The sequence below is a fragment of the Phalacrocorax aristotelis genome, chromosome 12, assembly GCF_949628215.1.
Source record: "Phalacrocorax aristotelis chromosome 12, bGulAri2.1, whole genome shotgun sequence".
Taxonomy (NCBI): Eukaryota; Metazoa; Chordata; class Aves; order Suliformes; family Phalacrocoracidae; genus Phalacrocorax; species Phalacrocorax aristotelis.
The window spans coordinates 7,774,619-7,787,449 of record NC_134287.1 but is presented as its reverse complement, the minus strand read 5'-3'; the positions used below and the strand labels follow the sequence as shown (position 1 = coordinate 7,787,449).

Here is a 12,831-nt window from a genome sequence, read left to right as displayed (position 1 = left end):
AGAGGCAGTCCCCTGTATAAATTCCACACTAACTTCTCCAGAGCTTTATTACATTTTCAGCCCATATGGAAATTAAAAAAGGAGGCTGAAATGAGGGAGAACAGGATAAAGTAGAATACAGACAAAGCTACAGAGAGTACTCTTGAGCCCCCAAATTGACAGCCTGCAGTGTGAACAAGCTCCTCTTGTCTCCCCATTGCCATCCGCTTCATCCTGCATCACCAGATCCTCTTGAATTCTGAAACAAGTAATTGTTCTTCAAAGACTAAAGAGACTTTGAATGTTTGTAACCTCCACAGACAGTAATCGGCAACTGCTCTGTAGACATCAATTCTCCTCAGAAGCAAAGAAATGAGAACAAGATGTTTGCTACTGGCAGCAAATATATTGCCTCATCAGAAGCAAAAGAGAGCATTCCCTATCTCTCAGTGTGGTACCTGTAATGCATTGACCACTCTGATTGGGTGCTCCTCACCCAGTGCCTGGATGCAGTGCTGAAACAAGCAGTTGATGTTATCTTTTATCTTCATTAACTCTTCCCCATCCAGAGCCTCCAGCTTGCCTTCTAGATATTCCAAGTTGACCTGTCAGGTTAAGAAGCAGTTCACGCATGTTACACAACCACTGACACTTTAGAAACGCCAGCCCTTGCACTGACAGTCTGCCGCTTTGTAGGTAGAAGAGCAGCAGCAAATCAAGAGGATGTTCAGTTCCCATTACCTTCATGAGAAACAGCTCCTCCCAAAACCTGGGGTTGCATTTACTGGGGTCCTCTGTCTGAAAGGAAAAGGAACAGCCATGAGAGCAAACAAGAGGAAACCATTCAGGCAGAATTTAAAGAAAATCATGATCATGAGTATCTCAGAGTCAGCATCATCCCACTGAATGACCAAGTGGTCTCACAGCATACAATTCTGTCTACACAGATTCCCCAAAACAGAAGGACAAACAGAAGTAGCTCTCAGTTGGGATGCCTCTGTTATATTTTCTGGATTCTTTTTTGAGAAATGCTTGAAAAGCCATGACTTCTTGTAGATCACAAATGGTCCTGGCAGACAACAGGACATGGTGCCATTAAGAAAGAGAGCAGAACACAGACCTCTGCATGACAGTAGGAGAGCCTGAAGTGTGTGCCTACCACCATGCAGTCTTTACCTTGGGAAAAGAATCCATCATGCAGAGCCCTCAGCACAAACTAAACCAAGAAAATTTAACAGAACACTTTAGAAAGAAGAGATGTTCAAGTCCTTACCGTGAAAATTTCATCATACATCAACACAACTTTCTCCTTCAATGGCTTCTTGGAGGCTGAAGATTTCCGGAGCAGCCCACCTTTCTTCTCTGCTTGGGCCATGCTGTATACCCTGAAGGTAAGAATAGACAAAAAAGGCTAAGAAAACTTGAACTTTTCTTCAAGGCATATCTGGCCTGCCTCAACCACCAAAGACTTTTTCACTACACTGAAATACTAATAGTATCTCACAAGCTGAAAGTAGGGGCTTTAATAACTACACCAGATAAGAAATCAGATCAAAGGTCCCATCTAGCCCTATAGCCCATTTCAAGGAAACATGCAAAAGCCCAGACACAGGCAGATACAGAATACACTCCTTATTAATAAATTTTCTTAATTCTTCTCTGTTAGAAACTGATTCATGATCCAGACCAATGCAGTTTACATCTAGAAAAGTAAGTATTTTTTAATCTCATTGCATGAACTGTGATACTTGTTATCAAATGGATACTCATTCCTTTTTGACGCTGGTCAAGCCTCAAGGACGTCTTGTGACAAAAAGCTCCTGAAACTGTTTGAAAAAGTCTTATCTCTTTAATTTGCTGCCTACCAACGCACTTCAAATTCTGCTTTTGCACTCTGCAGTGGCATCCAACACTTGGGAACATTTGGCTGCAAAGCCTCCCTTAAACACTCCTGCCACCCTTGCTCATCCCTCTCTCTGCACCTTGGCATCCCTCACCTGCGCCAGCTGCTCTGCAAATCAAGCCAAAGAACCCCAGCCTCAAAAGCATCACATGTGGGTCAGTTTTGGGAGGAGGATGGAGGAACACAGGAGAAGCTTTGCAGGAATTTTTTTTTTTTTCCATCCAGATGAATTTCCTGATCCATTTAACAGCAGAGGGTTTTCTAGAAACACAAACAGGTTTTACTCTAAGTACTTGGTGTCTCACGCTTACTGGTTATCCTATTAAAAAAAGGAAGTCTCATTATTACAAAATGAGCTGTTACAAAAAATAACAGCCATAGCCATAGTCCTGAACTTTCTGTGACAGTCAACCCATTCCAGGGCTGAGAGTCAGAACGCGTGACTTGCCTGCCATGTACTCTCAACCTCATGTCTGATGCTACAAAGCATTTCACCACTCTGACCTTGTGAATATGTATCTATCTGCAATCACAGATTTTTCTGGCAAGCATCACAGCTTTAGCACTGTCATGCTCCAGAAAAACATAGGCAGGCTCTTGTGGTAGCTGCCCTCAGTCATGCTAAAATACGCATAGAGGTAAGTTCACTGCAGTCAACTTACCCCAGAGCCTTCTGAGCTGGCAGCCATGGAGACACCTTTGGATTTAGCCTCCCTCCCACAACCACAGCACATTTAGATCTGTCTTTCCCTCAAAGAGCAAGTTCCAGAAACTACTGAATGCCAGTTCCAGATCTCTTCCACATTCTTTCCACTGCAGACAGCTTTTTGTAGTCCTAAACTACAACTATGTTCTCAACTAGGACTCTCAGGCTCCCAGAGTTGGTTATTCAGACATCTGTCCTTTGAGCCATAAACCTCATTTGTAAGCGGAAGGAAAACATCTTTGGCCCTGAAGAAACAATTCTGCTGCAAAAGACCCTACCCCAGGTGTGAAGGGAAAGAGCTTTGCCTGGATGGGAAAGCAGGGGGTAGAACAGAGAGCAGCAGATCTCACACCTGAAAAGCTAAGATTTATATAGAAAAGTAAAGAGGTGTTCTGTCTTCCTCCTAGAAAGGGAAACGGCACAGCTGGCTGGTTAAGGGCTGGTGTGGCATGTGCAGGGGTGAGAATGGAAACAGCCCGAAGACACACTGACAGAAGAAAGCTTAGCAACTACTGGACCATAACCTTCTGTAAATACCAGAATTACTCCTGTAGCCTAGTAGGTCTATATATGCAATTAATGTGGAAAAAGGTTTCAGTCTAACAAACGAAAAAGAAAACATTATTCAATCATCCTGATAGCTTCTCTTTTATAGCCTTTGCATTATTTTTAAACTGTCATGGGAAATAAGACATTATTCTAATTAGAAACATAATTGGAAACAGAGAGAAATCTATTAAAAACCAAATCAAGAACGATGTCACTTTTAGCCTAGCAATACAAATCTTACCCAAGATTGCACAAAACAATTTCCCAACTAGAATTGTAAGTTTCTGAACCTAAAGCAGCTTGCCAGCCCCAGCGTACCAACACATACATCAGCGTGCTTCTAATTGAATTACAGCTAACGAATCCCAATGTCATAACTAATAAACTAACTCTTGATGCTTCTAGGTCAGCGTTCTCACAGCAAACGTGTACGTGAATGGGAAGGGATCAATACACTCTGCTTAGTCCCCCGACTTTGAGAGCTGCATTTTAATGCTCTTCCTACATTTCCAGAAAGACAGAAAAACCCAAATCCCACAAGAAACAAAGACTTGATGCTGGGTGAGCATCAGAGGGATCATGCGAAAATTCTAGCCTCTGTCAAAATGGGACTTGAGATTCATATTCTCTCAACCAAAGCTGCACAGAGCACGTACAAAGACGACTGCTAGAGGCAAGGATTAAATAACGTTCTTGTTTATAATTTGCCGTTCTACATATGAGCACATGGAGGAGCAAGGGGAGGAAAGTAAAAATCTCCTTTCATGCCAACGCTTTATTAGGCCATGCTTGTTTCACGACCTATGATGATCAGGCTGTACAAATGGCTTTTTCTTTTCACTTTATGCAATTATACTTTCTAGATGTCATAAAGACAGAAACAGGCAACTGTGTTTTGCTAACGGGGACCTTCTAGGCAGCTGCAGAAAACAACTGTTAAATGCACAAACCATTTATAAATAAGTTGTAGAGGTGTCAAACTATCAGGACACCGTGACAGCTTATGAAAACAACAACACTGAATATAGTTAACAATTATCCCTTAATCGCATCACATTTAAAAAGCACCAGTGCATTTTCTACATTTTACGTTCAAATGGATAATTTATTCTGTCAATAGGTCAGTCCCATTAACACATGCTGCTAAGTAAATCCTGCTGTAGTCACTGACTGCACAGGAGAGCTACCCCTCAGGGCCAGAAGCACACGCACATGAATTTTCAGAACAGCAAGTACCCTGATGTGCAGCAGAAGATCCAAAGTGCTTCATCTGGAACTAAAAGAAACCTCAACAGAGCACGAGTCTTGGCAGCTCAAAGGCAGGAAGCTAAAAGCCATGGCAGACTCTTTATCTATCATCAACCCCGGGATCAGCTGATCCAGTCAGGAAGAAAGAGATGAGGACACCCAACCATCCACCTCCTCTCCTTTTCATTCCAGAACTCGCAGCAGAGATTCCAACCAAACATGTGACATTCTGATGAACACATCTCTGTTAGATTTTCGTCAGAACATCCACGGGAAAAATGAACCTGACATTTTGAGTCTGAGGTTTATTCAGACTTGCACACTTTGAAAATGGTGGCTGCTCCTGTACAGACTTATTATTATTCCACAGATCATCTTACAATAGCAAAAATACTACTGTAGAGAACATAACACTAATGCACATCTAAACTATAATGACATCAGGATCCAGAACATGTAACTTCTGTAATCTTGCATGCAGCCCATCAGGCACTGTATTTTGCATTTAATTGCCTAGGCTAACAAACCTGAAAGTTTTCAGGATTACAGATGCATATACACAATCTCCACACACAATCAAACATGAATAAGTGTATTTTTTTATTCAGTGTGGAACCCTCAAAAAAATATACCGTAACACTTCATGGTTAGATAAAAAGAAAACAAACAGATGACAAAATTATATTTTCACATATTGACTTATTTGGCAAACCATTTATTCCCTCTCTGAAAAGGTAGTGCAAGTGATGGGATCTGTTTTGGTTTGTTAATGCCAGAGCCTTGGACTTCAATCAATATGTATAAAGACTCTGCATAAGAGCTGAAGTACTTTTGCTTTTAGAAACCACTATCCCTTGACTTGCCACTGCTACTAAGATTGGATTCACTTGCTTAAATATTTCAAGGCTAGTAATTGCCCCCACCACCAACTGCATGTACCTGGGACCCCGTGCCTTTCAAGGTATTTTACAGGTACATCACTCAAGTCTAAAGGAAAGCTGTTCAAAAATTCTCTTGATCATGCAAGAGAGAGGGATAAATCCCTGCCTAAAAGTTAACCTAAGCCAAGTAGTCATTAAACTCTTCCATGAAGTTCCAGGAAAAGCTTACAACTAATCCACATGATGAATCCGCAGAGTCAATATTGGACCTGAGCAACAAAGCACAAGTTCCAGCACTTGTCCATCACTGGAAGCAACACACAATCTGCACCCAGCACAGAGTTTATGAATCCCATTGCACAGACAGTACTTTGACCCAGTTCAAGCTCCAGTATTAAAACCCCCGGGACCACTCAGCAGCAGCCTGGCAGATCACTAATGAAAGAGGAAGAACACGTTAGGCTAGATTTTGTCAAGGCTTTAGCAACCATTGTGACCAAATTCCTGCTATAAGCCCTTCTGCAGCTTATTCTCAGCCATCTTTTGCATTGGCAGTTAAGCTTGTGCTAGTACATCCACGCTGCTTTTCTACGTCATCCATTCTTTACAACCTTATTTGTAATTGTCCATTGAAATGAAAACTGCTCAGACTGTACCTTTCTTCACAACTGTAAGGCGCCCAACCCGCAAACAAGGGAAACAGTAACGCTCACAGCACACAAGTCCTGGATCCATCTAGCAGAATTTCCAGGTGCCTTCATGCAGTATATAACAAGAAACATGCTGATTACAAAAACCCAGAGATCCTACTACTTTTTCTGCAGTACTAAGCAACATAATCGCCAGCACAGTGCCAGTATATGCATTTTTACTAGCCAGTCCACCCATCCCACTCAGAGTGGTAGAGGTGTACATGCTTCTACATAGTACAATCTAAAGGTATGCCACTACTGACCTATTTTCCCCCCCCTTGAAAAGCAGCTTCCTAATGCAGACTACCACAGACTACCTCCCACTACACCTGCTTGAGCAATGACATAAAAGAATAACACCCAAGCTACATTTTTAACACTTCATCTGTAATTGCCTTTCATTTCTCTCTGTCCAGTTAAAATAACACCCAATCCATCAACTTCACACCATCAACTAGTTAAACTTCTTCCTGTCAAGTCCATCTAGAGAAGCGTCACATGCTTCCACCTCCATCTGTTCACACCATTCTTCCAATCTAATTTTTTTCATTTCATCACACTTCCTTTCGTATTCCTGGCTACAATGCCCAGCTCTCTCGTGTCAGAAAGTCTCTTTGGGTTTTCACTTTTCAAGCCCTTCAGAATCTACCCCACCTAGGTTTACCACAAAACACTCTGCACTGCCTCTACGCTCCCACCTAAAAGCTCATGCCACTTGGAGACCTTTTCAGATGTCTGTCTTCTGGAAAAAAAAATACTCTCCCTGTAGCCTTCCCCACCCCTCTCCCATGGCTTCAGCGGTTGGTGTGGATCCAAGGCCCACACTGAATACAGCGCAGCTGCATGACCTTGGCTCCAACTTCTGAGGAAGCTGCTACATTCTAGGAAGCTGCACAGCAGAGCCACGCCAAGATAAGAAAGGTTGAGCTGCAAAGAGGTAACATTTTTGAGATATGGACCATTAGTAGTGCAAGCACTCAGGAGAAAAGACACAAACATAAAAAGGTATAAGTCCTAAAACAAACAAACAAAACCCCACCAGGGAGCCAGAATACAGCAACTCAGCAACTCTGAGCAGCAGAGGCTGACCCTTCCCCTCCTGAGGGGCATCTGCGTGGCTGCCTGGTGTGTTAGCAGGGGTGGTGAGCACATGAATGCTTAGCCTAGCAGCTCATTAAAGCCTCACTGTTTCTTTTGTGCATGCTAGCCAATAACTTCAACATTTTTACGCTGTTTATACTCTGCCGGCAGAGTCTCTTTGCACACAGCAAAAGGCGCCCTAAGCGACACAGACAGAGGGTTACGATAGTATTATTATTGGAAAACCAAACTGATGTCCTTTTTTCCCCCCCTCCTGAAATTCCTCTCAAAAAATTTTTGTCACACTTCCCACTAGAGCTCAAACAGCTGGTGAGCTGCAATCACCATATATCGCAACCATCTAAATTATCTTATTGCTCTGCATATTCCACCCACCTGCTCAGCCCGAATTGGCTCTCATCGTATATGCAGGTTACAGTCTCCGCTCAAGAGCAAACTTTCTTACAGTGACATACGCAACAGGGTTTTGAGCAAGGCTGTAAGCTTGTGTAGCGAGCTGCCTCTGCCTGCAGCATCAGAAACATAATAAATTCGCCCTCCTTTACCATTGTTTACTGGTTTGCTGATACAGGTGCGTGTCGCACCGTGAGGAGCAGACGATTAGAATGATCAACGATAACACGATATGCCCTGCTCGTCCTTCTCCTAGAAGGCGTAGCCCCCGCCCCTCCGGCAGCCAGCTGGCACTGCGGCCGAGGGGCGGCCGCCCCAGCACAGCCGCGGGCCCGGGCAACCCCAGCCCGCTGCCAGGCCTCCCCGGGGCTCGCTGCACGGCCCCCAACAGCACCCCCTTGGGCGACGCGGCGGCCACGCCTCGCTACCGGTAACGGCAGCGCTACAAGCGGGGAAAGGGCCGGCAACTCCTTAAGCAAGACTTGTGCAAAACTACGGCTAAAGTTTGCAGGAGGCGGCGAGGCCTTACACACACGGGGCAGGGCAGGCAGCTAGGAGCCCTGGCACAGCCCGGGGTCACCGGAGACACGGAGACGCGCACACACACCCCCCCCGCCGGAGGCGGCGGAGCCCCGGTGCCGCCCGTCCCTGCCTCGGGGTGGGGGCCGGTGGGAGTGGCCTGGCCGCGCGGGGTGGGGGGGGAGGGGGGCCGCGTCCCCACCCCCCCCCCCCCCCCCGGCCCCCAGCACTCACCTGCGGGCGAGCCGTTCCCTTCCCCCTGCGCAGGCGCGGCCTGCCGCGCATGCGCTTTGAAGAGGAAGCCCTGCGCCGCGCGGTCCTAGCGCCGCCGGCACCAGGGGTGGGGGGTCCTGTCCGCACCGAGTCTCGCCGCCTGCCGGTCCCCCGGGAGGCCCCGGTTACGGCGTACCGGCTCCGGTTACCGGGTATCGACGGGGACAGTCCTGCCCTGGGCCGGAGGGAACTCGCCTCTCCCTGAGGAGACGGACACACCCACCCCCCCGGTAAAAAATGGCCCCTGCGCAGCCTCGCTATCTGCCCCCGGGCCGCGGCCCCGCCGCCTTCCCCGCACCGGCGGCGGAAGTAGGAGAGGGGCGGCCCGGGCCGGCGCGGCGCGGCTCCGCCCGGAAGGCCGCCGCCGCCTCGTGATTGCGCAGCGCCGCGTCGTGCGGAGCCGAGCCGACACCGGCCCCGGCGGAGGGGCGCCCGTTCCCCGGCAGGCAGCCGCCGCGGCAGGTAGGTCCCGCGGGGTCCCGCGGGTGCGTGGGAAGGGGGGAGCGGCGGCGAGCCCCCTCGGGCGGGGGTGCGTGTCTGGGGAGCCGGGGGTGCGGTGGGTACCTTGGGGGATCGGTGTGTACCGAACCTGCTCGCCGGGGGAGGAGGGTGCCCGGGGGGGGTGTGTGTGCAAAGACTCTAGGGAACGTGGGGGGGGTATCCTGGGAGGGGAACACTCGCGGCAGCAGGAGCTCCGTGCCCCTGCTCGCCCTCATGCACGCTCTCGATGACCAGGGCGGGCGCCCCAAGATGAAGCGAGCCGGGATGCTGCGACAGGTCTCCGACTTCAGTGACTTCAGCCGAGGCCACTGGCTGCAGGAGCTGCTGTGCCAGGGAGAAGAACCCAGCCACGTCCAGTCCAGCCCCGATGGGCAGCACCTTTTGGTCATACAGAAGAGCCGGCCGCCCCCCCTGCCCCGGGTGGTGGCCTTCCAGCGCCACAGCGTCAGTGGAGCCGACCTGGAGAGGAACTGGCAGCTGCCCGAGCCAGCCCTTGTGGGACTGCTCTTCCTGCAGAGCCCTGTGACATTGGGCTCCTGGGTAATGGCCATCGTGTGGGAACACGGCCGGACTGAGGTCTGGCACTTCGTGGTGGCCGTGGGCTGGCAGCTGCTGCAGACACTGGAGCTCTGCCAGGGTGTGCGGGCGCGAATCGTCTCTGTGTGCAGCCAGGGAACCAGCCTGGCATGGTGTGAGGAGAGGCCTCCCCTGGATGCCCACTCGGACATAAGCAAGTGTGCCTTCAGGTTCTGTGTCTGCACGCGGGCTCTGGAGGTGGGGGAGCAAGGCGTGCGGCTGGGCTCCATAAGGATAGTCCTCCACAACAGCCCTGAGTACCAGATCCTGGCCTCCCCACAGCATGTCTTCCTGGTGCCTGCTGCTGCCGCCAACTTCGCCACCACTTCCAAATTCCTCCTCATCTGGCATCCCGAGAAGGCAAAGCTTGCCATTACAGCCCCCTCTGCAGGCTTTGTCCATAGCAAAGTGCTGCACTCCAGCAGCGAGTCAGACTTCAGGAAGCTCCTGCTTGGCTCTGTGGGTCTTCTCTCAGGTTTGGCACCCCTGGACATTCACACCTCTGCTGTGTCCAACAACGGGGGTCTGCTGCTGGTGAGCACAAAGGGTGCTGTGAACATGGTGGAGCCAGATGGGACACAGAGGCATATCTTTGACCTGGAGGGGGGCCCCCTGGCCCAAGGAAGACCTGTCCAGCTGAAGACCTTTGGCAGAATCCTGGCCTGTGTGCTGGCTGGGGTCCTGTACCTCGTCGACCAGAACAGTGGAAGGCTCATAGAAAAGAAAATCCTGGGTATGAAAGAGGTGCATTTCCTGGAGTCCCTGGGAGAAGAGGACAGCATCCAGCTCCTCACTCAAACTGGCATCTACAGCTTTAGCTTCTCCAAACCTGAGGACAGCAGCAGGCCTGAGCCGTGCCTGGTGGAGATGGTGTTTGAGGAGGCCTGCAGATACTACCAGAGGAGGAGCCTCAGCAGCTCCAAGCTGACAGTGGAGAAGTTGAAGAAAGGTGGTGTGTTCCAGGCTCCTGTGGCCCTCACTGCCATCCTGCAGCACAGCCTCCGACAGAAGCAGAAGCCAGCCCAAGGCCTGCCAGACACTTATGCCAAGCTGTTGAGCACAATGAGCCTGGAGCTGCAGAGCTACATGAGCCTGGAGCTCCTCAAGACATGTGTGGTATGTGCCCCAGAGAGTGAGGTGGAAAGTTACTGTGAGGAACTGGTGGAGCAGGAGGTCAGCCGTGTTCTGCACTCTGACATGGACAAGGACAACTTAGTCTACCTGAACTCAGTCTTTGCCTCCTTCCCCAAGGCTGCCTGGAAGGCCATGAGGAGCTGCCTGCAGCTGCAGCAGAACGGGGACGGCCACTTGGTAGCCAGGGCTACCCCAGAGGTATGGAAGAAGGTCCTGGGAGGGCCACAGCAGGAGGAGCTGGGTCACAATGGGGTGGTCCCGCTCTTTGAGCTCATCTGTGCCTCCTTCCTGAGGTTCAAACCCAAGTGGCTGCCCAGTTTTGTGGAGCTGACCCAGCAGTACGTTGGCATCTCTTGGGCATACAGCAGCAAGGAGGGCCCAGAGGGCCGGGTGCCGCTGTACAAGAGAGCGCTGGGAGTACTGGCCAGGAACAACAAGCGCAGCGAGGCAGATGATGAGATGGAGCTCGAACTGCTGCTCTGCAGCAAGAGACCTAAGGCTGTGCTGCAAGCTCTGCACCTTCTCATCTGCTTGAAGCAGTGGCAGCGGGTGGTGGAGGTGGCAGAGAAGTTCTCCAAGCTCAGCCCCTTGCTTAACAAGGAGATATTCACCACGCTGCTGACAGAGTTTGCCCAGCACCGGGAGCTGGACCCTTATCTGGACACGCTGTGGCCACTGTGTCCTGCTGAGCTCACCGCCTCGGACATTCTCACTGTGGTCCTGCAGCACCTCCCTCGCTCCCAGGAGGACCCAGTGCCCTTCTCCAGCGAGGGGAACCAGCTGACTGTAGGCTTGCTCAAGCCGCTGCTGCAAAGGGTTGTGCAGCGTCCCTGCGTCCAGGATGAGATGTACTCAGATGCCTTGCAGAGCCCCATCTTTCCCCCTCCTACCCCACCCCGAGAGCACAAGATCCCTTCAAAAGCGGTGGCCAATGGTGCCCCTCAGCCACCCGTGGCAAGGACTTCCTCCCCCTCGGCAGTGGTACAGGGTGACACTGTGTGAAGGGGGAAGCACAACGAGATCCCGAGCCTTGAGTGCACGAGGAGGGGAAAGCCGCATCCACTCCAGGAAATCCTGCCCTGCCTGACAGTATGGAAGCCCCCTCCTTTCTGAAGCCTCCCTGCGGCAGCATCTCAGAGTCCATTGGGTGGCTGGGGTTGGGGGATCTCACCTGAAGCCAGGACAAGCTTTCTGACTATATCTAGCAAGTGCAATTACCTGTGCCCCAGTGGAGGAGCAAGTGCCAGGTGTATTTGCAGATGAAAGCACTGGCTGCACTACAGGACTACAGAACTGCTCCCTGCCTGAAACACTTTGGGTTTGGTTTGCTTGGCTCCTTTCTAACTTCACTTCTACCTCCCTGATCCTCTAGGAGGAGCGGTGGGCAGGGACACACACAGTCTTTCCCCCCCATTCTCTGCTCAGTGGGTTGGGTGCTGCCTCCAAGCTCTGCCTGTAAGAAGCTGGGCATGTTTCTTGCAGTGGGGTCACTGAGTCCTGCTGCTCTGGGCTCAGTCAGATGCTAAATGGCAGGGTGGTGCAGCTCCATGGTACTGGGGGTCCCAGCACACGTGCTGACAGCTGCAGCACTCTGCGTACTGCCTCACTGCAGCTCCTCTGGGATCAATCCTGTAGCTGTGACTGATTGCAGCTACTTAGCTGAAGAGAGCAGCCTAATTCCCTTATCTCTCTATCCCAGATGGTACCCAAATTCTCTTCCGAGCTGAGAAGCTGGCAGCAGCCTGTGCTGACCCTGCCTCTCCCTTCCCTTTGTGGAAGCTTTGACTATGCTGCAGGACACCAGAGCCCTCTGTTCCCATCTCCTCTACCTTTGCCCTCTGCACACAAAGGGGCTTTGTCAGGGTTGTCTGGCTCATATTGTGCCTCTTTTGCAAAGTCAGTGTAACTTGAGAGCAGTTGTGCAGGAAGATCCAGGTTCCAGCCTCTTTCCCGTGCTCACTGCCTGGCCCCACTCTGCTGGGAGAGAGACCCTGGCTGTGGCTTTGCCCCAGCATGCAGGCTGCGGTGGGAAGGAGCTGTCTCTTGCCTTGCCGGGCTGGCAGAGCCTGGCTGGGACAGGGGAGATTCACCTGCATTAGTCCTCTTGAGTGGGGTGAAGTGTGGATGACTCCTTTTTAAAAATAAAGGTTCCTAAAGCAGTGCTGGGGTGGTGGTGGATGCTTTGAGAATGCAGACTCTCAGGAGGACAGCCGTTTCATTTTGCTTCTGGTGAAAAGTGGCCAAGTTTGACTCACAATGGTACTGCCCAGTGTGGCTCACCCCTGGTACGTGCTGGGCTTGGAGATCCAGCAGCACGTGGATAGCCTGTTCCCTCTGCGGCACTTGGCCCTTTACCACCACAAAGTCTCAGAGGCA

The 12,831-nt window shown here is 50.7% G+C and overlaps 2 protein-coding genes across 4 annotated transcripts in view; one reads left to right on the top strand and one right to left on the bottom strand.

Moving 5' to 3' along the window:
- Positions 1–8,543, bottom strand: part of ARMH3 (armadillo like helical domain containing 3) — a 127,635-nt gene extending 119,092 nt beyond the window's left edge. The window contains exons 1-5 of one of the 3 annotated variants that reach the window (XM_075108221.1): positions 8,206–8,264; positions 1,977–2,143; positions 1,253–1,364; positions 721–777; positions 438–584 (exon numbers count right to left, since the gene is read on the bottom strand). In XM_075108221.1, the coding sequence (XP_074964322.1) occupies positions 438–584; positions 721–777; positions 1,253–1,354 (306 nt within the window). In that variant the 5' untranslated portion in view covers positions 1,355–1,364; positions 1,977–2,143; positions 8,206–8,264. Of the gene's footprint in view, positions 1–437; positions 585–720; positions 778–1,252; positions 1,365–1,976; positions 2,144–7,434; positions 7,520–8,205 lie in introns of those variants that run through there. The other 2 variants (XM_075108220.1, XM_075108222.1) reach the window with 2 other exon arrangements.
- A 24-nt stretch (positions 8,544–8,567) lies between these two features.
- HPS6 (HPS6 biogenesis of lysosomal organelles complex 2 subunit 3) lies at positions 8,568–12,616 on the top strand. The gene is made up of 2 exons (XM_075108218.1): positions 8,568–8,706; positions 8,980–12,616. The coding sequence occupies exon 2, from the start codon at positions 8,995–8,997 to the stop codon at positions 11,455–11,457; it is 2,463 nt and encodes an 820-aa protein (XP_074964319.1). The 5' UTR covers positions 8,568–8,706; positions 8,980–8,994; the 3' UTR covers positions 11,458–12,616.
- Positions 12,617–12,831: the final 215 nt, after the last annotated feature.

What these genes read in the sequence shown, in the direction of transcription:
- HPS6 (XM_075108218.1), top strand. Translation starts at nt 8,995, where the DNA reads ATGAAGCGAGCCGGGATGCTGCGACAGGTCTCCGACTTCAGTGACTTC.